The following is a 26,283-nucleotide window of genomic DNA, read 5'->3' as shown; positions in this document are numbered from 1 at the left end:
TTTCCTGATGCTTTACACCTGACCCCAGAGCCCCTCCCTTATTGGTCGTGTTCGCCAACTGACTGACAGATACTAAAGATGTCAAGCAAAGAAAGACATTCAGCATCAAAGATATTAATCTCATTGATCACGTTCTGCTTTGTATCTGAGTGACATTGAGTTTGTTATATAAAGTGTAATTATGGCCACAGCTGAATAAGAGGTCTCTATCTCTTTTGATCCTCATTGGCGGTCCTTATGTTGGCTTAATTGAACACATCTCCCAGGATACAGGACAAGAGCCTGCAACATTAGCCATCTCTTGCATGCAGCTCATTGGGATGCATGGGCAGTGCTGACAGAGTAAACTGCGCCTTGGCAGAGATGTGGTGGGTCTGCCGCTGCAGGGACATAACGGCAAGTCCCCTTCCTCCTTTTCTAACACACACACACACACACACACACACATGCACACTCCTCAGGGCACGCAACCACACCTGTGAATTCAGCTGAAAGATGGCAAAATTCAATCGGCCCCGTTGGTGCCATGTTGGTGGGGGTCCGCGGTCAAGTGAGAGACATTTATACTGTTACATCAACATCCCATCATTAAACTGGGATGCTTCAGACAGAGGAAGGAGGGAGTCACTCTGCCTCGGCGTGAGTGAGAAGCCAATCATGCCGCCTCCTTCACATGTCCTGCACAAAAATCAGAAAAGATAGATCATATCCACATTATGTGATTTTTTTTTCGACAGTCACAGATGCTAGAAAAGCATTTCATATCTCTAGAATTATTGGCGACAAAAAAAAAAAAAAAATCAATCACCGGCTAACATATAGAGTGGGATTAAATGTCACCTGTTTGCAGCTATGTATGACGGCAGATTGCAGAGCTTTGGTGAGATTCTCTCATTCTGCTTCTCAGCTCAGCGTGATTTGACTTTGACTGTGAAATTGCAATTTACCCAGCAACTGCCAGTTCTCCGTCCACCACATCTCATGTGGACCTTTTCTTAGATCTCACTGGATTGCCTAGCAACCTTTTTTTCTTCTGTCCAAACACCTGCATGGTAGTTTCATGTATTACTGTATTTTTATTGTATATTTTCAGTGCAAGTCAGACTAATCACAACAATTACTCGTATTTTGGGAGAGGGGGTTAAACCTCAAATTATTGGTACTAGGTTACATTTATGCAAGCCATTATGGGAAATAAAAAAAAAACTCCATGCAGCTAGAAGCAATCAACAATCGATGCAGTAGCAACAACACAACAATAATAACGGATGATGCCACTTTCAGTAATATTGAAGCGTCCCTGACATGATTTATCAGCTTTGTTTCAAAATATTACATATTGTTTGTAATTATGCTTAAAATTGTTCAAGTTGTTGTAAACAAATGGTAAATTACCATAAATGTCATTTATATTACATTGCGCTTGCTATGACAAATCAGGTCACTGCTTACCGTCATTTCCGGAAGTGAAGTACTGTGAAGTACTACCTCTCAGCAGCTTTTCGAGGTAGTTTCAGTTCAGTATATTTTTAAAATTAAAATAACTGCCCTGCCAAAATGTTGTCGCTGCTGAATATTTTTTATTTTTACAATTGAAGCTCTACATAGAACCTCGTAAACATCAAACTGTGCAATATTTATATATATATATATAATTCTTGTAATATTTCAACTGGTCTTAAAGTTTTGTTAAGACCATCCCACTTGTCTGTTAGCCACACACTTGTCTGTATTTACACAGAAAGACACACTTAATGCACAACGTTTATGTGCACTTAATGCACATAAACCTTGCAATGCTACTTGCACTTGACACTTCACAGAAGCTCTGGTAATTTGCCAAATCAAAAGACTTCTAAATGCGGCATCGCATTAACGACCAAAAAAAAAAACTGTAGCTAGCCATAAATTAGCCGCATCCTTGTTCTAGCTGCAGGGTTAAAAGCGTGGGGGGGGGGGAAAGGAATAGCTTATAGTGCGGAATTTACAGTAAGCTATTTGCCATCATTGATATAGTACATTTGAATTGCAGACAGCACCTATAACTCTGGCTGTATTTGTCAAGATTTCAACAATGAATGTGTTGCTGAGAGAGACGAAGATTATCACTTCCTGGCCATGACAACAGGCTGAAACTGCTGTGGCTACAACCAACAAACACAGTCTAATGACATTTCCTAACTCTCATCGAATGGAAAGCAATGATTATGAGTCGCCATACATTTTTTGATAGAACAGCTCTGTTTTACAGAACGTCTGTGGATTTCATGAAAATATTAGTTTGCATTTTGGTTTTAAATATTAAACCTAGATCATGGGTCTCAAACATGCGGCCCACGGGCCAAATGTGGCCCGCAGGACACTAGTTTGAGGCCCCCGCCTTGATATGAAAGTTTAACAATGAAACTATGGCATTTTTTAACAACAATTATAGGCCAAAAAAGTGGAAAAAGCCCAACAGGGTCCCCTTTAAGAATGCCGAGATAGGCTCCTACGTACCGCTGTGGTCTCAAACACGCGGCCGCGGACCAAATGTGGCCCGCAGGACACTAATTTGAGGCCCCCGCCTTGATATGAAAGTTTAATGTTAGTGCGGCCCGCGCAAGTTTGATATGGATGCTGTATGGTATCATGTACCCAGAAAAAATTATTACGTTTGATTAATGTTCATGTTGAAGGTTAAATAATTGTCAATAGTTATCCTCCCTATCTGTGTGGAAGTGGTAAGTTTTTGGCTATTTAAGTTTAAAGGACATAACTTGAAGGCTACCGTTTAGGTCGCTAGCTCTCTAGTTTGCGAGTTAGCATGTGTCTCAAGACCCTGCGGTTGCGCAATATGTTGTAAATAAAAAGAGTATAAATGTGACTATAGTCGTGTTTTGTCATGTCTACAAGGCTCTAATAATGCTTTGTTCATTTTAATCTGAAAAAAATAATTTGTCTACCCACCAACTATATGTGGTTTCTTAAGTTTTTATTATTTGCTGTTGTATTATTATTATTATTATATTTATTTATTACTGATTGATTGATTTTCTTTATTCTTGATTTGTTTATTTATTTTTCATCTTGTTTTGTGTAGAAAAATAAAAATTAAGATATTTGAGAAAAGTATAATGTTTTATCAGAGCTTTTATTGTAGAAAATCGGAACAAAAGCAAAGTTTATTCATTTTGCTGTTTTTAATAAATGCGTTTTTTGTTTTTTTTTTGAAAACCTGATACGGCCCAGCCTCGCCCAGACCCTAGCTCCAGTGGCCCCCAAGTAAATTGAGTTTGCGACCCCTGACCTAGATCCTTTGTGCATAGTATTCTCTAGCTGAACATGTATTTTTATGAGTATTTTGATTCTGCTTAATGAGAGCACATTACATAAATAATCGTTGACAGAGACGCTGCATTGAATGAATTGAAATTGAATTGAGACCAATAAGGAGTCTCCTTTTTTCAAGAACTCAACTCTATTGAGACAAAATGTAAACAAGGTAGTGAATGCTAAGATATGTCCCTTCAATGCTAATTGGACATTCAGGTCGTCTACATTTATTGACCTTTTGAGGACAGTCTATTTCTATAGCGGCATCTAATGAGACAATCAGAGGTCTGATTCATTGATACAATTAAAACTCTGACAATAGCGTTGATCCAAACAGACATCAAGAAATAGGTCAGTTGCCTTGAGAGTGATTTGAGATTTGAGAGACAGTTAAGAAATATAGTATAGTTGAACCATTGGGCCAGTGAGATGCTAAAGGTTCCTCTCTGGGGAAATCAAAACTTTCACAGTTGCCTTGCATACTGGCTGCAGCATCACAACTTTGGAACGAGAGCACAACTTTATTTCAGCCCGAAGTCCAGGCTCACACCGTTGCAGCTCCAGTCCTGATCCAGCCTGGCTTGCCGCAAAGTGCCACTCACACTGACTCCGGTAGCTCACTACATTGAGTGTCGGCTGTGGGTGAAGAAACCACACTAATGAAAGCAAGTGTTGACGCGATAACTAGCCTTGTATACAGGAAGTTTTTGTACACAATAGCCTGCAAAGCCGTGGTGACGTACATTTTTGTGGGGGGGCTTTGGTGCCTTTTTACTGCATACAAGGAGTAAGTACAAAAATGTATCTTTTTTCATGTTTATTATTATTAATGAATTCATATTCATATTATTAAGTTGTGGCCGCACGTTGTACAAGTGGTTAGCATGTTGGCCACACAGTCAGGAAGACCTGGGTTCAATTCTCTGCTTCGACATGTGTGGAGTTTGCATATTCTGCGTGTATGGGTTACTCTGCTTTCCTCCCACATTCCAAAAACATGCTAGGTTAATTGATCCGTAGGTATGAATGTGAGTGTGAATGGTTGTTTGCCCTACGATTGGCTGGCGACCAGTCCAGGGTGAACCCCGCGGCTCGCCCGAAGACCATAATGAGGATAAGTTGCATATAAAATTGATGGACGGATCATATTGTTGTTGGCTCGATGTGGGTACAATGTCGATAGATATTGTCCAAATCATCACTGTAACTATTATCAATTTATTGTATTGATATGAGGCTGCACGGCGGTTGTGTGGTTAGCGCACAGAGCTCACAGCTAGGAGACAGGGGTTCAATTCCACCCTCGGCTATCTCTGTGTGGAGTTTGCATGTTCTCCCCGTGCATGCGTGGGTTTTCTCCGGGTACTCCGGTTTCCTCCCACATTCCAAAAACATGCTAGGTTAATTGGCGACTCCAAATTGTCCATAGGTATGAATGTGAGTGTGAATGGTTGTTTGTCTATATGTGCCCTGTGATTGGCTGGCGACCAGTCCAGGGTGTACCCCGCCTCTCGCCCGAAGACAGCTGGGATAGGCTCCAGCACCCCCGTGACCCTCGTGAGGATAAGCGGTAGAAAATGAATGAATGAATGTATTGATATGATGATGATAGCGTGCTCAGCGTGTTTAAAAAGTTACCCTACGCTCACACTGACTCGTTCGAGGTTCTGTTACGGCCGATGTAAGCATTCCGCAAGATTGAAATCCCTGTTGTAGGCTCAAACTAGCTCTGTGCGGTGATGAAGAAGTGATGGTGCCGAATTAAGTAAAATATGAATCTAAAAATCATGTGGTGTCCAAACAATTGTGATTTTTTATCACTGAGATGTTAAATTACATATATATACTGTATATACTACCAGTTCAAAGTTTGGACACAAATTCTCATGCTATTCAACGGGAAAGTGTGTCCAAATCTTCGCGGGCAAAAAGACAAACTAAACTGAATTGAATTTGACAGCTTTTTACTACAGGATTTGTTATATGCAATATGAACTATAAAACACTCATGATTAGAACCCAAATTTGAGCACAATGAGTTGATTAGATGAAATCAATGGAACACAATGAGAAAACGTTGCCTACATTTTAGGCCGACTGACTGACTTGCTTCGACAGCTCCGGTAAGGAAGAAAATCGATTGTGTTTTGCATTCCAACAATGTGCTGACCGATTGTCAGAAGAACCGATATAGATTAAAAACAAACAAGAACATATCTCGATTTAACAAGTATATTTTTATGGGGCTCAAGTGTCTGAAAAAAGTGGACTGATCTAATAAGATCCCAGATAATTGCATGAGCAAAAAAAAATAAATATTGTATAATTAGTGGGTGTATTGCGGGTGATGTACTTTGATTGCTTGTGCAAAAGCCCTTGGAAGAATCTCTCTCGTCGTTGCACGCCTCTTTCTTGCTACAATGACCAGCCATGCATAACATGCCAGTTTGCACCTGCCTTTCAAATGTGCTAAAAGAAGACGACAAATCACCAACCGGCAACAGGTTTCAGGTTTGATAAAACTCATTGCATGCGCTAAATAATTATGCAATGATTATAATTACATATGATATAAAAAAAAAACTTAAACTATATTAGGAAAGAAGGAAGTGATAAAAAAAAACCTTAAACTATATTCGGAAAGAAGGAAGTGAACAAATTTTTTTTTTTTTGTCTTTTTTTTTTTTTACCAGATTTGGCCGCCGAAGACCAGGTCGCCTACGCACCCGCCCTTGACCGCCACCCAACACACATTGCACCGGACCCTTATGCTTGCCCCCGTAGGTGGTGGGTTTACGAGGGGGAGATCCTGTGTAGCTTCTTCGGGCTGGGCCCGGCCGGGCTCCACGGGTGAAGGCGCGACCACCAGGCGCTCGCCTGCGAGCCCCTCCCCCGGGCCTGGCTCCAGGTTGAGGCCCCGGTATCCCACATCCGGACGAGGTACGTTTTCTCCTCTCGTTCTTGTTCATATGGGTCTTCTGAATCACTCTTGGTCTGTCCCGTCACCTCGGGCTTACAACAAATGTAACAGTTAGTGATTGTAAAAGTACCAGATGGAGGGGTAGGATTTAATAAGCTTTGCTTCTTCCTACTCCTTTTGGACATGTGGAACTGTGAACTGATTATGTGATGCATTCAATTGTAATCTGATGTATGTTCAAATGAAATAAAACCATTACATCTGCATATCATCCTCCCAATATTGTGTGCTTTCTGATAGTCTGCATATATTCTACATATCCATGAAGGCAAACACATACAATTGTATACGTTGACAGCTACAGGACAAAGCATTTATCCGTTATCTGTAAAAATAATAGTCTCTCAACATAACCTTTTTTATGTAAACTCCTGGAAGAAAGTAGCTTTTCTATGAGTCACGAAGTTCATTAAAGAATGACCCGTCTGAGATGATTGCGTCTTATTTTTCCGGTGAAGTTAAAATGGCACCAGGGGTACTTATTGACTGAGATATTATGAGTCACCAGACTCTTGGCATAAATGCATTTAAACACATAAGTCTCAATGCAGCACCTGCTGCTTCTCCTTGTCCCGATTCTCTCAGCCAACACTATTTTCAACACTTGAACCGAGAGCAGCATGCAATCTATCAGTGTCGTTAAACTGTTCAAAGTGGTGTGTATGGATATAGCTCTGGCCCAAGAGCACTAAATCCTCAAGCAACATGAATCTATCATGTATAAGAACATTTCACACCTAGCAGAAATGGCTTCTGTGAGGCCTATTTTTGCCTTTGTACCAAGCTATACTACTACTAATACTACATAGAATGTACGTATGTTCACTACATGCACCAAGGATCATTATAGTAGACATATTTAGATAACATTTCAACAAATGAACTACTTGTGTGTAGTATCTGGTTACAATAAAGTCCTTGGCTGTGTTCGAAACCGCATACTTACTACTACATACTTCCATGCTCATACTATACATATACTCCATACTGCATACCCAATCCATCAGACAGTATGCAAAGCGTTTACACTACAGCCTACTACATGATAACCCACAATGCATTGCGCTCCTACCCAAGCCAAAATCGACAGGCTGAAACTGATTTCACTTTAGCTCTAAACTCTTTAAATACATCACTTTATTGAGATTTTTTTTAAATCCGGCGAGAATGTGGCCGTTTAGATCCCGAGTGTGTCATTTATTTGTCCAAATGCCAACCGTTTACAATTTAGTTCGGACGAATTCGGTAAATATTAAGCTAGCCGAAGTGAGCAACGTACTTCCGGTTATATTTACAAAATAAAACACCCCTTACTTTTGTCATACAAAAAAAACATAGTGCGAAATCACTGCTTTTACTTTGAAAACAAGAAGCGAACCAACTTGGAATATATTCTGCTTGACACTGTTAATATACGTATCCGCTGTTTGGTCCATTCTGCTGCTCAGTGTTCAGCCAATGTTTTTTTTCGCATTGACGTCACGTCGCGTTGCATCCCGGGTAATTTCAGTGTGAGTAGTAAGCTAATGATACATACTCAACATTTCTTGCGAATGCAGTATGCACTTCATACTTGCATACTCAAAAATCGCATACAGCCAATGTAGACACACTGCATACTCAAAGAGTTAGTATGAGTAGTAGTAGTATGCGGTTTCGAACACAGCCCGTGTCTTGTAGTCCAATTGTGTTCTTAATGTATTCAAAACGTCACTGCTTGTTAGCATTTTATTAGCTAGCTAACAAAATGGGAATCGGAACTATTCTGTCATCCATCTATGATGTTTTCAGCAGTGACTCTCAAAAATTTTAGCATAAAACACGTTTTTGTAGTTTTACAATTATGGTTTTAAATGCATAAAATAATTATAAATGCATATTTTTCCCGTTTTCAGTCAAGAATCACATGTTTAATGAAGGTAAAAGTAACCTTCAATCTTCATGTATTCCTTTCATTTATCATTTATATGTAGTTATTTGCATAGTAGTATAGTAAAAACTATAAAAATAAGTTTTGTGGCTTTCTGGAACACATTAACTGGATTTACACTATTATTGTAAATTTGATATGGTACTGTAAATTTGGTACTGTAATTCATGAAGCTAATCAAGGTTCCATTGAATTTGTCTAATAGGAAAATAGGAAAAAAAAACGTCAATAGGAAAGTTGTATGATTCTAATGGGGTTGGAAGTATAGCAAAGTATAACTATATTGCTGGGTATGTTAACAGTATGTTACAGCAGTGAATCACACTCAGTAATACACTTCCTGATCTTGTGCTTGTCAAAGCTAAATGAAATCACACAATGCTTCTCATTCCTTAAATGAACAGTATTTTAAAACACACACCACAAGCTCAGCGTACCTGCTTGTAACCCCGACATTTACTATGTAGAATTGAGGTTTGAGCACTGACAAAAAAAAATAAAAAATCCAATTATGTTTCATCAAACTCTACAATCCATTATTGTATTGCACCGGAGGAACTTGTGGGACATATTGGATTCAAGTCCACTGCTGCCTCAGATATTTGTTTTTGTTTCCAGAACACAGTCAGAATTTTGATTGGATCACGTTCATATGTTGTGTGTTTGTAACACTACTTGATGAGATGTGAAATGATCATTGTATTGATTGTTTTGTTACTTTGTTATTGTAGTGGTACCAAGTAAATGGAAACTGCCAGATGTGACTGCATTTCTGAGTTTAAAGAAAATGACACATTGATACCCAAGATATAAATTTAACATTTGTGGTTGACACAGGGAGGATAGGTTTCTATCAGATAAATTAAATCCGCAAAAGTAGTCAACTTTACTTTTTAAATATTAGATATGTTTTAAGGCCGCAAAGCCTGTCACCATACACTTTATACACTTTTCTCAGACAGGCATTAGCATTTTCTCTCATTTCAAACCTTCATTTGAATTTAAATTATTTCTAATTCTGGTAGAAATGTGCCAAGGACAAAAAAAAAAAACATGAACACTGAACATCATACATACCCGCCAATATTGCCCACACCCTTCAATCCAATTTCTATGCTGCATATCCTTACTGGGAATACCATGGTATGCTTAGCGTATCCCAACTGACTTTGGCAGAGACGCTGGTACACCCTGGACTTGTCACCAGCCAATACCAGATTGCCACACGTTTGTTCTTAACTGACCATCATTAAGGATATAGATCATACCCTTGAGCATGCTAAAGCTACGTTGACGAAGAATAAAATTGGTAACTTTTTACATTTCATCAAGTCCCCCAAGTGGCAGTGGTCCATGGAAAAGGAAAGCCATCATGGAAATGAATGCTAATGGATGGTAGAGGGGTCATGGATTCTGTGCACAGTTAGAAGGAAATCAGAGGAAGAGTGGACGTCATCTATCCAGACTAGCTTATGACAACATTTTAAGAAGATAGGATAACTACAGAGCTAAAAGTAAGGAGTTGTTTCCTTTGTTTTGTTTTTTTTTAAATATTGTTGTTACTTCATTTTATATGTCCATCTTATCTTCGGTATAATTTAAGTTCCAAATCACAATAATACTCAACTTGCGCTACAGTAAAGGACTGCAACTCGTTTGACCACTTGTACCACATTGCCGGAACTGCCGAATGCTAGGGCCCCTGAATGCATAGACGGAGGCGACGTGCAAATAAAAGTGTACTTGTACTCCGTTATGCAGACAAGAAGCAAACAAAAGGTGAGAAAAAAAAAGATATCTGTGAAACATAACTGGCAAGTACAAAAACAGTAAGCAAAATATGACAGTCTTGACTGAAGAAACCAGCAAAGTCAAGATAGACTGGGATAATAAAGCCACTGCTTGTTAATTGCCACAATCTGTGGCACTGTGCCACACCGGTTTCAAGTAACTGCACCTCACACCCAGCAGGAAGTACAATAAAACGGGCGAAAAGGAAGAAATATTTCCTGCCCTGTGGAGCAGGACGGTACCCCTACCATGGCAAGGAACTGATACCAGACATTGAACAGTTTCCAAATAAGCACAGTGGGTGGAGAGAGGAATGACGGAAGGTCACCGGTCACCATGGAGGGATGAATGCTGAAGACTGGGCCAGCGTCATCTGGTTGTGCAACAGTTTAGCCGGAGAGAAGAACCAAAGAGGACTCGCTGCTTCTGCTGCAGGAAGTGTGGATGGCTGACATGGCCAGGTTTGCGGGACCAGCATTGGGGATCGCTGTTGTGGCCAAGTCTAGACCAGAACTGGAGACTGTCTGAGCGGAATTGCAGAGCAGGTGGAGATTTACCCACAACAGTGCGTGGCAACTTCACCTCAGTCCAGGTGGAGCTGGAGCCAGACTTGATCCAACTTTGGCCCTGCATGGTGGAAGTAGCAGGTGCTGGAGGTGACCTGACTTCAATCTGGTGAGGTGTTGTTTGTGCAGCCGGAACAAGAAGGTGCTGTGCAGCTGGGGGCGCACGGCTGACCCGTGCCCCCACCCTCAAGGGATGGACTCCAGATGTCCGAAGATAAACCAGATAGGTGGCCAAGGGACTAGAGGAGGGCCTTGGTACCATAAGACTTGGCCCTTAAGCTTCCAAAGGCCCCCAATGAGACCTCCAGGTGCCTCATAGTCATACCACATCCGCTCATTGTGAGCTGCCATTTAGGATCAGTTTAGGTTGGTTCATTCTGTCTGGATCCTGTGATGGGATGTCAAATGCTAGACCCTTGGTATGCAGACACAGACAAATAAAAGCTCACAGTTGTGCAGGCAAAAGGCAAACAAACAAAGCAAAAACGTCTAGGTAGTGATGTTACAAGAGGTGCCGGAGCTTCAAAGCGTGTGTCGAGTAATCGAGTGGGCACTTCCGCGAAGCGTGTACCGAGGTGTGACTCATTGGGAGGGCGGGGCCTGAATTGATGACGTCCGAAGCCTTGCTGCGCGGCTGTATCACGTGACAGATTCGGGAAAAGGTTCAGAATTTTCAGCGATGTTTGCCTGTCACTCAGCGATATAAACGTTTGGTTTTGTGGTGAGAGTCAATTGAGCGTGTGGATAGTGTTCGTCGATGGTTTGGTTACTATACGGTTACGTTAGTTTGGAGTTCAGTTTGGAGAGGCGGGGTACACCCTGGACTGGTGGCCAGCCAATCACAGGGCACATATAGAAAAACAACCATTCACACTCATATTCATACCTATGGACAATTTGGAGTCGCCAATTAACCTAGCATGTTTTTGGAATGTGGGAGGAAACCGGAGTGCCCGCAGAAAACCCACACATGCACGGGGAGGACATGCAAACTCCACACAGAGATGGCCGAGGGAGGAATTGAACCCTGGTCTCCTAGCGCTAACCACCAGACCGCTGTCCCGCCCGTTTCAAGGAGTAGGGGTACAATAATAACACCTCATCCATGTTCAGGCATTAATGTGCCTTTCGTGAACATAAAGATGAAACTGGCCCTTCACCCATCCATGGTAAGGTTAATAGTACTACATTATAATATTAAAATATTACAGTATTACTATCACAAGAAAACATTCAGTATTTAATATATACTGTATATTTTATCTTACACTTTGTAGATTAATCATATACAATTTTTTGTAGTACATAATCATTTCCAAGAACCAAAACAGATCAGCATTCAATGCATCACGCATGTAATTGTATCCAAGGCCAGCAGGTGGTTTCGAGTCCACATGAAGCTTCAAGAAATGAATCCATTCTCGAACCAGTTGACTGAAATGGTTCAAAGCCTCATGGGGCTTCATCTCGCCATCACTATGGCACGGTGAAATATATAACTGGAAAGTACAAAAGCAGTAAGCAAAATCCGACAGAGTGGATGACAACATGGAGGAGAATGGAACAAAGGCAATGAACCAGTTGACTTGGTTGGATCCACTTTGCTGGGCTAATAAATCCGCTAATTGTTAATTGGCAACAGATGTGACACACTGTCACACCGGTATCAAGTAACTGCACCTCACACACAGCAGAAGTACAACAAAATAAGAGCGCAAAAAAGAAGTAGACATTCCTGTCCTGTGGAGAATGACAATTTGGAGTTGCAAATTAGTTGCAAATTACCACTAATAATAAGCAGATACTTGAATTCAGGTCAGTCCAAACAAAGAGCTTTGATGAAGCTCTTGTATTTAATGTCATTAGATTCCAATCACGGCATCTTGTTATTTATATAAAGTCCAGAAGCATAGCAAGTGCCCTCTAAATCAGGGGTTTCAAACTCAATTTACCTGGGGGGCCACTGGAGCTAGGGTCTGGGTGAGACTGGGCCGCATCCGGTTTTCCAAAAAAAAACAACAAAAAACGGAAAAATTAATAAACTTTGGTTCCGATTTTCTACAAGAAAAGCTCTGATAAAACATTCCACTGTTGTCAAATATCTTATTTTTCTACACAAAATAAGATGAAAAATAAATACACAAATCAAGAATAAAGAAAATCAATAAATCAGTAATAAGTAAATATAATAATAATAATAAATAAAACAGCAAATAATAAAAATTTAAGAAACCATATTTAGTTGGTGGGTAGACAAATTATTTTTTCAGATTAAAATTAACAGTATTAACAGTTATTTAGCGAGCTAGCAACCTAAACGGTAGCCTTCAAGTTATTTCCTTTAAACTTAAATAGCCAAAAACTTACCACTTCCACACAGATAGGGAGGATAACTATTAACAGTTATTTAACCTTTAACATGAACATTAATCAAACGTAATAATTTTTTCTGGGTACATGATACCATACAGCATCCATATCAAACTTGAGCGGGCCGCACTGACATTAAACTTTCATATCAAGGCGGGGGCCTCAAACTAGTGTCCTGCGGGCCACATTTGGCCCGCGGGCCGCTTATATGAGACCCCTGCTCTAAATGTTCAATGCTGCTCTTTAGTCTCAAATTCAATCATCACACTCCTATGGGTGATTTACCACACTTTATTTGCCATATATTATGTCACATCCCGTAAAAAGTACGCACGTGTAGATACTGTATGTGAGTGCACGATAAGATAACTGGTTGAAGAACACATTTGGGGAGAAGAAAAAAAAATGATTTCAATGAATGATCAAAAGCTGTCTAAATATAAGTGTGTATTGTTGATTCTTGATGTATATTTGATGAAGAAAATCAAAATTCCACATACTGCAGTATATTGTGGCATGGTGTGTGGCTGTACATGTGACACTTTTTGTTTGTGTCATTGAACGCTGTACAGGGTCTTCTGGCTGGCATCTTCATAATGACAATAACATCTAAATAAAAAAGCAGCAGAAAAATTGCAGTACTTCCTACACCGCATCCCTTCTGTATTTATATCAGTTTGAATTTTATTACTTTACCGGACACAGCAGAGGTACCCAGACGTGGAAAAGTGGCAAAAAACACAGAATGTTTAATAGGATTAACAAATCATTGAAGTGTTATCCTTAACTCCTCAACAAGGAAAGCGGGAGCAAGAGCGGAACATTGAACGTCAAGCTGCTGTTCAGCCTCCTTGGCTAATTGAGGATATTGAGGGTTTGATGGGTCAGAAGCTCATCAGTCAATACAGATGCACGCTTATATTTCCGCTCAGAAATATTTCATCCTCATTACTTTGTGGTCCTGGATGCTTTTCAGTAGATGAACTGTCTCTGTTGCATCTTTACCAGTACCACTTCCCATCATCAACAGCTTGTTTTATTTGCAATGTCTGCTGATTATTTACTTCACTGACGGCGGGAATAGGTCTGGGGGTAAGACGACACAGGCGCGGAGGGGAGCACAGTCATCGGGCCTCGCTGGTACCTGCTTGGCCTTAAACTGTCCGTCTCCTGAATGTGGGGCTCCATGTTAAAGTGCAGGTGAGCATGGCAGTAATCCAGCACTGACTGCTCGCACCCGTACGTCACGGCTCTCAGCTGCAGCGGTATCTAGAAAAGCACAGAAAGGAGGGAAACAAACATAAGCTCTCTAAATCATCCATTTCAACATTTTATCCACTTGAGAGTATTTGAAATTGGTATAATTTGCTCATTAACGCAGTCTTGCCTGGTGATACAGAGCACGCCCTAAGACCTGAAATATGAGGTGCTCAAACACCAACTTCCAGCGAGAATGAGAATGATTTATATGCAAGATGAAAGCCTTGAGCAGGAGTCCACACATACGTTCTGCCCTCCTTTTAATGGAATCAAAGTTCCATTTTGAAGAGAGTGCTTATTACATTACTAGCACTGCGCTGATTCTGATACCCCATTCAGGTCACTTGCGAGTGAGGTCGGAATTGTGTCAATTAAATGCGATGGAGGTGTAATGTATCTGGAGATGTAATGCATAGAAATGACACATAGCCTAGAGAACATGCAAAATAGGCACTAAAGTGTGTTTACCTCTAATGACGTTTTTTTTACAGCAGTCATTTTACATAATAAACAATAAGCAGTCGGACACATATAGCCATTAGGAATGACATTCATTCCATTTAGGTTTCAGAGAGGCATTTACCTGCCCTGGTTACAGAAAATACACTTTGTTTTTTAATCAATTGTTAGACTTGTTAGGCAAATCATTATTGGATCCAATGTTAATGTTATATGTTTATACTCTTTCAAAGACACCAACAATCCAGGAGTTTAATAAGTGCTTCAATGAATGAATAGTTCATTTTAACAGGTTATAAACAGAGCTAGACGATGAACAAAAATAACTATTAACTGAATAACTATTTGATCCCATAATAACCAGCAATAATTCTGACCCCCATAGCCCAGCTTTGTGCCCATGAAGCATTAATTAGTCCTGTTCCTTGAGCAATGTAAATCAAAAGGGTGCTATAATTAAAAAAAACAGTCAGTCGCCCTCTCTCCATGCAAGGTCTTGTGGGGTGAGGATAATTCTGAAAAACGGAAAGAGATCAGCCCATAATTACGGCTTCGCCACTAAGTTTCAAACGTATTTTTAAGTTTGTAAGAAATAAATTGGAGGCAAAATAGTTAGCTCGGTAGCTTGCTTGTGTTAAAGCTGCGGCTGTCTCTTGTGTAACATTAAAGATCCTGTAGCCTGCACACAAGTGGTGCGCAATGTGGTATAAACCAAACTGCATGTAAACACTAAACAGTATTGTTGGCGTGAATGTCCATGTATGGCAGATTATGTCGTGTATATCAATCAGTGACAAATGTCATAGTGAGGATGGATGATGGATAGATAGATAGTCTTCCTTTATTGTCATTGCACAATAACACAGCAGTGAAATTGTCAACGAAATGTCGTTGCCTGGCTCCCGTATAATAATAATAATATGATGATGTGCTGAGGTTGATCATTTTCCTAAATGCCATGCGATTAACCCACATTTCCTTTGAGATACTACAACAAGCAAATTTCCCAATGCTAATAGTAATTGCTTATCATGTCTACTATATTGGGTAATACCAGTATAATAACAAAGGGGTGTTATTTCATGTTAACAGGGCTTTAACAATGTTAAAAAAAACACCATTAACACCAACTTTAAACAGGTTTTTCTTGCTCTAACGAGCTGTAGCTAACTAGGTTAGCTGATCGGTGACTGCCAACTGGGTGTGGCCAGCACACTTTGCAATTTTTGTGAGCAGTGCAGTCCGGCGCAGCGGCACGCACCCACGCCTCCGTCCCTCGTTTAACAGAGCCGAGTGTAATCTTAACCAATCAAATGAACGCTTCTCTTTGCCTTTAAATGCGTAGGACTGGACTGCGCATCAGAGGCTTCCATGCGGGTCATGTACCACATACGTCACCATGTCGGACACTTGGATCCGGACCCGGTTGGCATCATTTTTTCAGCTGCTGTCAGGTTGAGTTCCCATTATGTGTGACGTCAAATGTGGTGGGACAATTAATACAAAAATGTACATGCTAGTTCAGACGATTACATTCAATAATGGTTGCTGGTTGCATTGAAATGTGCCTGACACCCTGAAAAACATGCTGTCACACATGGAGCTTTGGGGCAAATACATATTTCACTCAATCAGATACAAATTATTGTATAACATCTATTTCATGTTTTTATTCTGGATTGTAGTTCTATACAGTCTCTTTTTGATACCAACCTATCACAAAATTGTATACACTTAAAAAATCAGCAGGGAATACTTATTTTCCCCCACTGTAATTATGTATTCTTTGTAAAAAATACAAATATAAAAGTATGATAATCATATTGCATTTGTGATTATATTGGAAATAATTACATATGCTAAAACAAATCATGCATTGGTCTTGCATCATGCATTATACATTGTATTCAACATCACACACTATAGGCAACACATAATATAAAGCATGAACCACAAAGAAAAGGAAGCAGGGGGTCGGTATGAGAACAATGACGGATATACACAATAACAGAACATCATATAATTTTAAGTATGATGTATAAGCAATGCATCATCTTGTTTGTCAGTTATTAAATAGCATTGTTTCCTTTAATGGAGAACGATTAATGACGACATCCATCATGTTATTTTTTTGTTTGTCTAAAATATTATACCAGGACAAGAAGCTTCTCAGAGCCTCTGCATGGGAAATCACTGCTCACATCTATTATTCAATATTCTGCCTAGGATTATTTGCTAGAATCACAAAAGGATTTACTTGAAACTGATATGATTCCACAATATATCTGTATCTGGTACTGGTCAAGATTCACTGTGCCGACTGTATTCCAATCTGGCTTTGTTTGCTCATTGCTTAAATAGAAGGATTAGTTGGAAACACCTTTTTTTTTACCATTGTCTGAACTTTGCACAACCCCAGAGAAGGCCTTATAAAGAAGTAATGAAAGACAAATATACAGATGTATAATAAGTGAAGTGTGTATGTGCAGGTCTTTATCTGGGTCCTCTGTTTGCAAATTGTTGAGAAAAGAGGGCGTTGTGGGCTTGTTTTCTCCAATTAATGGAATCGTAAAAGTCAAGGCTGTAAGTGGAGGTTGTAGTGGAGTCAATATAAATGTGTTTGGTTCAAGCAATCACCCTTTCCCGTCTGCTCTACAACTGTAGTTGGCAAAATACTTCTAACCTTTATCTCTTCAACATTTCTTGCCTGTTTGGATTCCTCACAGCCAGGCTGTACTCCAAAGATGTCATAAAATAAACTGAGCTGCAGTTACTAAGACAATAAAGAGGGTTTTTTTTTTAATCCATCACTGTTAACCTCTAGTGACTACACCCTCAACACATCTGTAAATACACGAATAAATGCACCCCTTTGGTAAGTTAAGCTCTCTTATTATACTGGTTTAATCATGAAACATTTTGATGAGACTAGACAACACAAAATAACTTAAATTACACAGCCTCTTATGTCGTCTAAAAACATTTATTCTATCCTCTTTGTTGGATAAAATAGCTGTTATGGATTTGATGGTTGAGTGCCAATTGGAATTATTCACTGAGAACTTGAAAAACATGACTTTTTTGTTACTGCTAATCGGTATTCTGCATTGCAGAGAGCTGGAACCTATCCCAGTTGACTTAAAGGGATAGTACAGTTTAGTTTTTTTTACATTAGGTTGTGTGACATCTCGATCACCCCCCAATTTCATTCATTCATTCATTTTCTACCGCTTATCCTCACGAGGGTCGCTGGGGGTTGCTGGAGCCTATCCCAGCTGCCTTCGGGCGAGAGGAGGGGTACACCCTGGACTGGTGGCCAGCCAATCACAGGGCACATATAGACAAACAACCATTCACACTCACATTCATACCTATGGACAATTTAGAGTCGCCAATTAACCTAGCATGTTTTTGGAATGTGGGAGGAAACCGGAGTACCCGGAGAAAACCCATGCATGGACGGGGAGAACATGCAAACTCTACACAGAGACGGCCGAGGGTGGAATTGAACCCTGGTCTTCAAGCTGTGAGGTCTGCGTGCTAACCAATCGACTGCTGTGCAGCCGCACCCCCAATTTGAATCACAAAAATGCCTCCTCTAAATAATCAGATCTCACAATTATGTATTCCAAAGTGTTTACATGCGCAAATGAAGACACAAGACTCTTGTGTCTTCATCCACCGTGGAACACAAACACAACAATAGACGGGCGACGGCATGCAGTAATATTACGTTACTCATCACTGAAATCCGACCAGAACTCATCTCATGGAACAAAGTGGGCATTAAGTCACTGTTGATGCACTACACTGCTGATGGGAATGTCATATAAGTTCATGTCAAAAAATCTCTTTAAGATGAGAAGCGGGATACACCCAGCAATGGCCACCAGTCAATCACATACAAACAAGCATCAACACTCAGATTCACACCAACAATTAATAGGTACTCTAGTAACTCTAGTTGTGCTATGTGAGTGTGGATAAGAAGGCCTTCTGTGAGAAGCAATTAGACTGGAAATGCACTGAGCTAAATGTGTAATAATACTATCTAAAAATTATCATTGAAAACATTGCATCATGTAGCAAATGCAAATATTTCTTCTTTTACATTATGGCAATACACAGAATCCTTAATGTAAATAAATCAATCAATAGAATTGAGTGGAATTAGTATTACAAATGGCTTGATATGCAGTGCATCATTTTAACTATGAATGGCAAAATGTCTCTTCGACTCGAAATCCGATTCTGATTCTGTGCATGTGCAAGGTCTACATAACTTCCTTCACTCACAAATTTTACGAAGGATCTTCTGCGACATCATGTGCAATAATAACTGAATGTAAACAACTTCAAAGTGTAACTGCACTTTTTGAGGAATTCTGACCGTCATTCACAATCCTTATGTGAAACATATTTTTTTCCCTTTTCTGTGCATGAAAAACAAGTTAATATGAGCTAGCTAACAATGCACAGCATTGGGATACACCTATTTTGACTATGAAGCCCTCTGATCATGCATTAATACGTACACTGATGATAATATTTTGATGATTCAAAACACTTCTTTACTAAGCACATTGATGTATATACTTATGCTAGTTCCACTGCCGCTCACCCTGTCCCTGCCCAGATGCTTGCAGCACATACTTGAGGGTTTGCACAGGGGACAAGAATGAAAAAGTAGCAAGAGTAGTCAAGCAGCCAAATGCTATTAGAGTGTGGGAGTACTCTATATTCAATGATCTCTTGACACTTGATTTCACAGAGCACCACTAACTGCCAAACAAGCCGAACTTGCACTTACTGTTCACATCTTTACCTGATCCCGTTGCACTGTGTCTGAACGAGTACTTAATATTACAGGGTCTTCTCCTGAGACTAAGGATGCTAACTCGGAGTTTTGTGCTGCCAACACTTGAAAAAAACCCATGAACGTGATATCCACTTCTGGCGTCCCCGTGGGACAAATACAAGCTCCAAACTAACCTCATTGTGTGTTTGTTTAAAAAAAAAAAGCAATGTGTTAAAAGTCACATTTGGAGTCCGAAAACCAGATAACGCTAGCCAGCTAGCTAGCTACAGCCAATGCAAAGTTCAGCCAAGTGAGGTTAATTTGAGACGCATCATTTTGTTGGCAACCCTACATGACACATGTAGGATTTGCCGCCACGCAGAAATAGTTTTTTGTGAATGAGGTGTACCGACATATGGGGATCACACTGATATTTTCACCGATATTGATCAGCGGCCGATCGATCAAAGCATCCATAGGTGAGACCTGATTGATTTCACTTGTAAATCACCTCGGTTACAAATGCTTGCCAAATTAGACCATGTAAATCAAGGGTCTCAAACTCAATTTACCTGGGGGCCACTGGAGCTAGGGTCTGGGCGAGACTGGGCCGCATCAGGTTTTCCAAAAAAAACAAAAAACGCATTTATTAAAAAATGAAAAAAAAAAATTTGCTTTGGTTTCGATTTTCTACAAGAAAAGCTCCGATAAAACATTCCACTGTTCTCAAATATCTTACTTTTTTGATGAAAAATAAATAAACAAATCAAGAAAAAAGAAAATCAATGAATCAGTAATAAATAAATAAATATAATAATAACAAAACGGCAAATAATAAAAACTTAAGAAACCACATATAGTTGGTGGGTAGACAAATTATTTTTTTCAGATTAAAATGAACAAAGCATTATTAGAGCCCTGTAGACATGACAAAACACGACTATAGTCACATTTATACTCTTTTTATTTACAACATATTGCACAACTGCAGGGTCTTGAGACACATGCTAACTCGCAAACTAGAGAGCTAGCGACCTAAACGGTAGCCTTCAAGTTATTTCCTTTAAACTTAAATAGCCAAAAACTTACCACTTCCACACGGATAGGGAGGATAACTATTAACAGTTATTTAACCTTTAACATGAACATTAATCAAACGTAATAATTTTTTCTGGGTACATGATACCATACAGCATCCATATCAAACTTGCGCGGGCCGCACTAACATTAGACTTTCATATCAAGGCGGGGGCCTCAAACTAGTGTCCTGCGGGCCACATTTGGCCCGCGGGCCGCATGTTTGAGACCCCTGATGTAAATGCAGCAATCTGTCGGACATCTTTTACCAGTCTGTGGTTTGCCAGTGCCCTGTAATTTGCTGTGGTTTGTTGGGGCAGCAGCACCAACAAAATGGACATAAATACGAGGCGAACAAGCTATCGGCGCTCAGTTGGGGGCATTTGTAACAGTGAGAGACAGGCGGATACTGGACAAACTGCTCTCCATTGTGAACCCCCACCACCCACCAACTTTATCGGACAATAGTCCTGCAGTTCCGTTGGCACAGTAAACATGACTTCATTAAATCCACATGCCATCCAGCTCTACAATAACTCACCTGTCTGTAAAAGATAATCCCCCACATTATTGCACTTTACTGCCTTCTTACTGCCCTCTTATATAAAGTGTTTATTTTTCTTGTATTTACCACATTTCCACATACTAAATGTGTAAATATTGTTTGTTATATTCTTTTTATTCCTTTTATTTATTCATTCATTCATTTTCTACCGCTTTTTCCTCACGAGGGCTGCGGGGGGTGCTGGAGCCTATCCCAGCTGTCTTTGGGCGAGAGGCGGGGTACACCCTGGACTGGTCGCCAGCCAATCACAGGGCACATATAGACAAACAACCATTCACACTCACATTCATACCTATGGACAATTTGGAGTGGCCAATTAACCTAGCATGTTTTTGGAATGTGGGAGGAAACCGGAGTACCCGGAGAAAACCCACGCATGCACGGGGAGAACATGCAAACTCCACACAGAGATGGCCGAGGGTGGAATTGAACTCCTTTTATTTATCTTTTTACAATTCATATTGCATTGAATTTCACTTAGTATGTTTTTTTCTGGGGCGGCACGGTGGTCTAGTGGTTATCGCGCAGACCTCACAGCTAGGAGACCAGGGTTCAATTCCACCCTCGGTCATCTCTGTGTGGAGTTTGCATGTTCTCCCCGTGCATGCGTGGGTTTTCTCCGGGTACTCCGGTTTCCTCCCACATTCCAAAAACATGCTAGGTTAATTAGCGACTCCAAATTGTCCATAGGTATGAATGTGAGTGTGAATGGTTGTTTGTCTATATGTGCCCTGTGATTGGCTGGCCACCAGTCCAGGGTGTACCCCGCCTCTTGCCCAAAGACAGCTGGGATAGGCTCCAGCACCCCCGCGACCTTTGTGAGGAAAAGCGGTAGAAAATGAATGAATGAATGTTTTTTTCTGCTGTGGATCAATAAAGTCTGTCTAATTCTGCATAATTCCTGCATGTAAAACAGTTAATGATTTTCAAGATGGCCAAGTAGTACAGTATTCAACATTTAACTGTCAATACCGGCTTCCTCCAGTGAGACGTCCAGTGAGTGTATATCTCTTCATATGGAATAAAGTCAAATCAAGATTACTGAATTAAAGTGGTATTGTTTGAGGGAATTGAAGAGGACTAGGTGTAAATATCTGCAAGACTCTTAGCCCAAAATAAAAGCATTTTTGGCCAAGCCAGCAGAGTGTACATTCAGCTTTAATTAGGAATATAGGAGGATGTTGGCTATTATGGGAGGAGCTCTTAGAGAGGTGAATCATTGGCTTGCACATGTTGGATAGCGGCCAACAGCTGCATGGTGGGGCTTAAGGCTGCATACATTCAATTTAGCCTGAAGCATAATCGCCATATCCACGTTTTAATATCCACAGAGGTCCTACACAGTGTAGGTGTGCGCTTCTTAACTAGAAAGACATCAAATGAAATCAAATCTAAAGATTGCTATAGTTTGCTTTTTTTTCATTAGTCTTTCCTCTTGATAATTAAGTCATTCTTTAGAGACTCGCTGGCAACTGACCAAGGTAGTAAAACAAGCATCTGGCATCAGATCCATTTTTCTTGATGCTGCTAAAGATCTTTTATATATATTCAATGCTATTATCGTCCTTTTAAATTTTATGAGGCATGTTTTTTCTCCTTCATACGCTTCTGCATACAGTATATCTCCCAGCTAAAAATGACAACTGGACGTCAACTCCAGAGAGTTAAACAATCATCACTCAATTAGACCGGGATTATTATTATTATTTTTTTATTTAGTCCAGCTTGTAAACACAATTCATGTTCTATTCTGTTAAAATCAAAAGTGACACCTTTTCAAAAGACAATCAACAATTGATAAGCGATGCATAAAAGGAAAAACACGTGTTAGCCTTCAGCAACACGTAGGCACACCAACAACTCATTTTAGTGTCAGTTTTTGTGTGCAGAACACATTTCCCTTAGCGCACATAACGTTAGTTAATATTTATGGTCATACTGATGGTGTTGCTATCTCTCACCAGACCCAATGGTGTGCTAAATCACTGGGGGCTGCAAGCATACGTTCGGTATGGAACATAAGTGTACTGTCAATTTATTGTGACCACACGGACTTAGTGTCGCACAAGGGTAACAACTGTATTAAATATCAAAGTTGAATGTTTTGTTGGCCTCCTTCAGGCAATTGGAGTATCTATCTATCTATATGGCTCTCGCTACATCACTGCATTAGTAACAGCACTATTACAGATATTGTTTATAATATTATAAAATTTATGCAATATATTTTTTAACCTGTAAAAGCTGCAACTAAATATATTTTCCAATATGTTGTGTTGTGCGTGGTGCTTTTGTTTTGCATTTGCTTTTTGGAAGAGCACCTGGAGCTGATGGGTATTCAGTAGGGATGTTCTAATCAGGGTTTTATGCTGCCGAAACCGATCCCAATTATCCATGAATGAAATCGGCCAATACCAATGACCGATAAATGTTTAACTGGCTATATTAGGGGTCACTAAGGTTTTTTCTTGTGACAGCTACTTTTACAAAATGAAAACAGCCAAGAGCTACTCATTGTTGTAATGTTTATTTTCATAGCTTATTTCAAGCCAAACAAAGCCAATAAGCTTGTTTTACCAGAACATAAACAAAATGCTGGTATCCACAATTCACCTTTTGTGAGGGTCGCGGGGGTGTTGGAGCCAATCCCAGCTGTCTTCGGGCGAGAGGCGGGGTACACCCTGGACTGGTCGCCAGCCAATCACAGGGCACATATAGACAAACAACCATTCACACTCACATTCATACCTATGGACAATTTGGAGTTGCCAATTAACTTAGCATGTTTTTGGAATGTGGGAGGAAACCAGAGTACCCGGAGAGAACATGCAAACTCCACAAAGAGATGGCCGAGGGTGGGATTGAACTCAGGTCTCCTAGCTGTGAGGTCTGCGCACTAACCACTTGATCGCCGTGCTGCTCTTCTCACATTATTAACTGAAAACCTGAATGAAAAGCAGGTTTGCCCACGTCTGCTGGGCCCCTCCAGCCGGATCCGTTGCCTTCTGAACCAGAGATGCAGCTGGCCACCTTTTCTGTGCCCTCTGCATTCCGGAGAGGCGACAAAATGCTAGCACTCGTCCGTCAGCTTTGCGCTACGACTAAAATCGGTGCTCATAACACCCGTTTCAAGTGTGGCGCACACGCTCACTCATCACGGTCCATGTGAGGTTTATTTATTTATTTAAGATAAGAACCGTACATATTAATGAACATATACTCGATATGTAAATATGTCAGATTGCAGCCAAAGGCTAATTTCCATCAATTGTCCAGAAAGTGTTAAACACACAATAAAAACTGTACACATACTATACACATAATAAAACACTGAAAACTAACACATTGTCACATTCTTGTTTCCACCTTCCATTGTGACTTTTATGTTAGACCTGAGCTCTGCCTCTTGGACTTTCTTCATTATTTTGCTATTTTGTGTATTTGAATTTTTGTGTCTTGCCCCTCTGTGTGAGCTAATCGTTTGTTGAATAAAAATGATTTATTGCTGATGCAAGGCACCATGTTTTCACATCCTGGGGTGATGCCAAATGCAAGCTTAGTGAAATATAACATGCTGTGATGCACTGACTCATGTTCTAGTCCTTCTTTTTGTTTTCTTTCAGCTGCAATTTATAGTATTTTACAACAATCAGTATATAAAATAATATCATAATTATATAAAAAGATTGTTATATAACAAACACTGCATTGGTTGCTTTTAGCCATCGGATGTCAATGACTTTGCCCTTCGTGCACAGAGAAACATTTGTCAGTAAAGTGTCCTGTTAAACAACAATTTCCAGTTGCATGTGGAATTTTATAGTTTTCCTTCTAAAACTTTTGAGTACCTTACTGCAGATATAGACAAAGAAAAAAGATAACTCTTGTTTTGCAACACACAAAAACTACTGAGGTAATAAAATTTTTGGCCACTGGCACAAAATGTGCTCCGAATAAATCGGCGTACACAAAATCTCTGTATTGACGCAGCTAGACTGGATGTCACTGAAATTGTACCGTATTTTCCGGATTATAAGTTGCACTTTTTTTTATAGGTTGGCTGTTCCTGCAACTTATACTCCAGAGCGACTTATTAATGAAAAAACTGTTTATGTTACATTAACAATGGACACCTTTTCTGTTCATGTTTATTTTTCATGTAGCTGAATAACTGTTGTGTTAGCATATCTTACACCTATTCAGCCTATACACCTGTTCAGCCTGTTCTCTATTCTTTTATTAATGTTAGAACTTGCCTTGGTCATTCATTCATTCATTCATTTTCTACCGCTTATCCTCACGAGGGTTGCGGGGGTGCTGGAGCCTATCCCAGCTGTCTTCGGGCGAGAGGCGGGGTACACCCTGGACTGGTCACCAGCCAATCACAGGGCACATATAGACAAACAACCATTCACACTCACATTCACACCTATGGACAATTTGGAGTCATTAATTAACCTAGCATGTTTTTGGAATGTGGGAGGAAACCGGAGTACCCGGAGAAAACCATGCACGGGGAGAACATGCAAACTCCACACAGAGATGGCCGAGGGTGGAATTGAACTCCTTTTATTTATCTTTTTACAATTCATATTGCATTGAATTTCACTTAGTATGTTTTTTTCTGGGGCGGCACGGTGGTCTAGTGGTTATCGCGCAGACCTCACAGCTAGGAGACCAGGGTTCAATTCCACCCTCGGTCCTCGCGCTAACCGCCGCGCTAACCCGCCTTCGTCAAGTATATTGTGAAATAAATTACCCGCAAAACATGCGACTTATACTCCAGAGCGACTTATTAATGAAAAAACTGTTTATGTTACATTAACAATGGACACCTTTTCTGTTCATGTTTATTTTTCATGTAGCTGAATAACTGTTGTGTTAGCATATCTTACACCTATTCAGCCTATACACCTGTTCAGCCTGTTCTCTATTCTTTTATTAATGTTAGAACTTGCCTTGGTCATTCATTCATTCATTTTCTACCGCTTACCGCCGCGCTAACCGCCGCGCTAACCGCCGCGCTAACCGCCGCGCTAACCGCCGCGCTAACCGCCGCGCTAACCGCCGCGCTAACCGCCGCGCTAACCGCCGCGCTAACCGCCGCGCTAACCGCCGCGCTAACCGCCGCGCTAACCGCCGCGCTAACCGCCGCGCTAAACGCCGCGCTAA

The 26,283-nt window shown here is 40.3% G+C and overlaps 1 protein-coding gene across 3 annotated transcripts in view; it reads right to left on the bottom strand.

The window, feature by feature from the left end:
* Window positions 1-13,050: 13,050 nt before the first annotated feature.
* LOC131128202 (leucine-rich repeat transmembrane neuronal protein 4) overlaps window positions 13,051-26,283 on the bottom strand; it is a 55,665-nt gene continuing 42,432 nt past the window's right edge. The window contains exon 3 of one of the 3 annotated variants that reach the window (XM_058070827.2): window positions 13,051-14,221. In XM_058070827.2, coding sequence (XP_057926810.2) covers window positions 14,018-14,221 — 204 coding nt within the window. In that variant the 3' untranslated portion in view covers window positions 13,051-14,017. The remainder of the gene's footprint in view (window positions 14,222-26,283) is intronic. The other 2 variants (XR_009129604.2, XM_058070830.2) reach the window with 2 other exon arrangements.

The sequence above is a fragment of the Doryrhamphus excisus genome, linkage group LG3 (genome assembly GCF_037039965.1).
Source record: "Doryrhamphus excisus strain RoL-2023G ecotype Guam linkage group LG3, RoL_Dexc_Guam_v1.1, whole genome shotgun sequence".
NCBI classification, from domain to species: domain Eukaryota; kingdom Metazoa; phylum Chordata; class Actinopteri; order Syngnathiformes; family Syngnathidae; genus Doryrhamphus; species Doryrhamphus excisus.
This window is presented reverse-complemented; position numbering and strand designations above follow the sequence as displayed.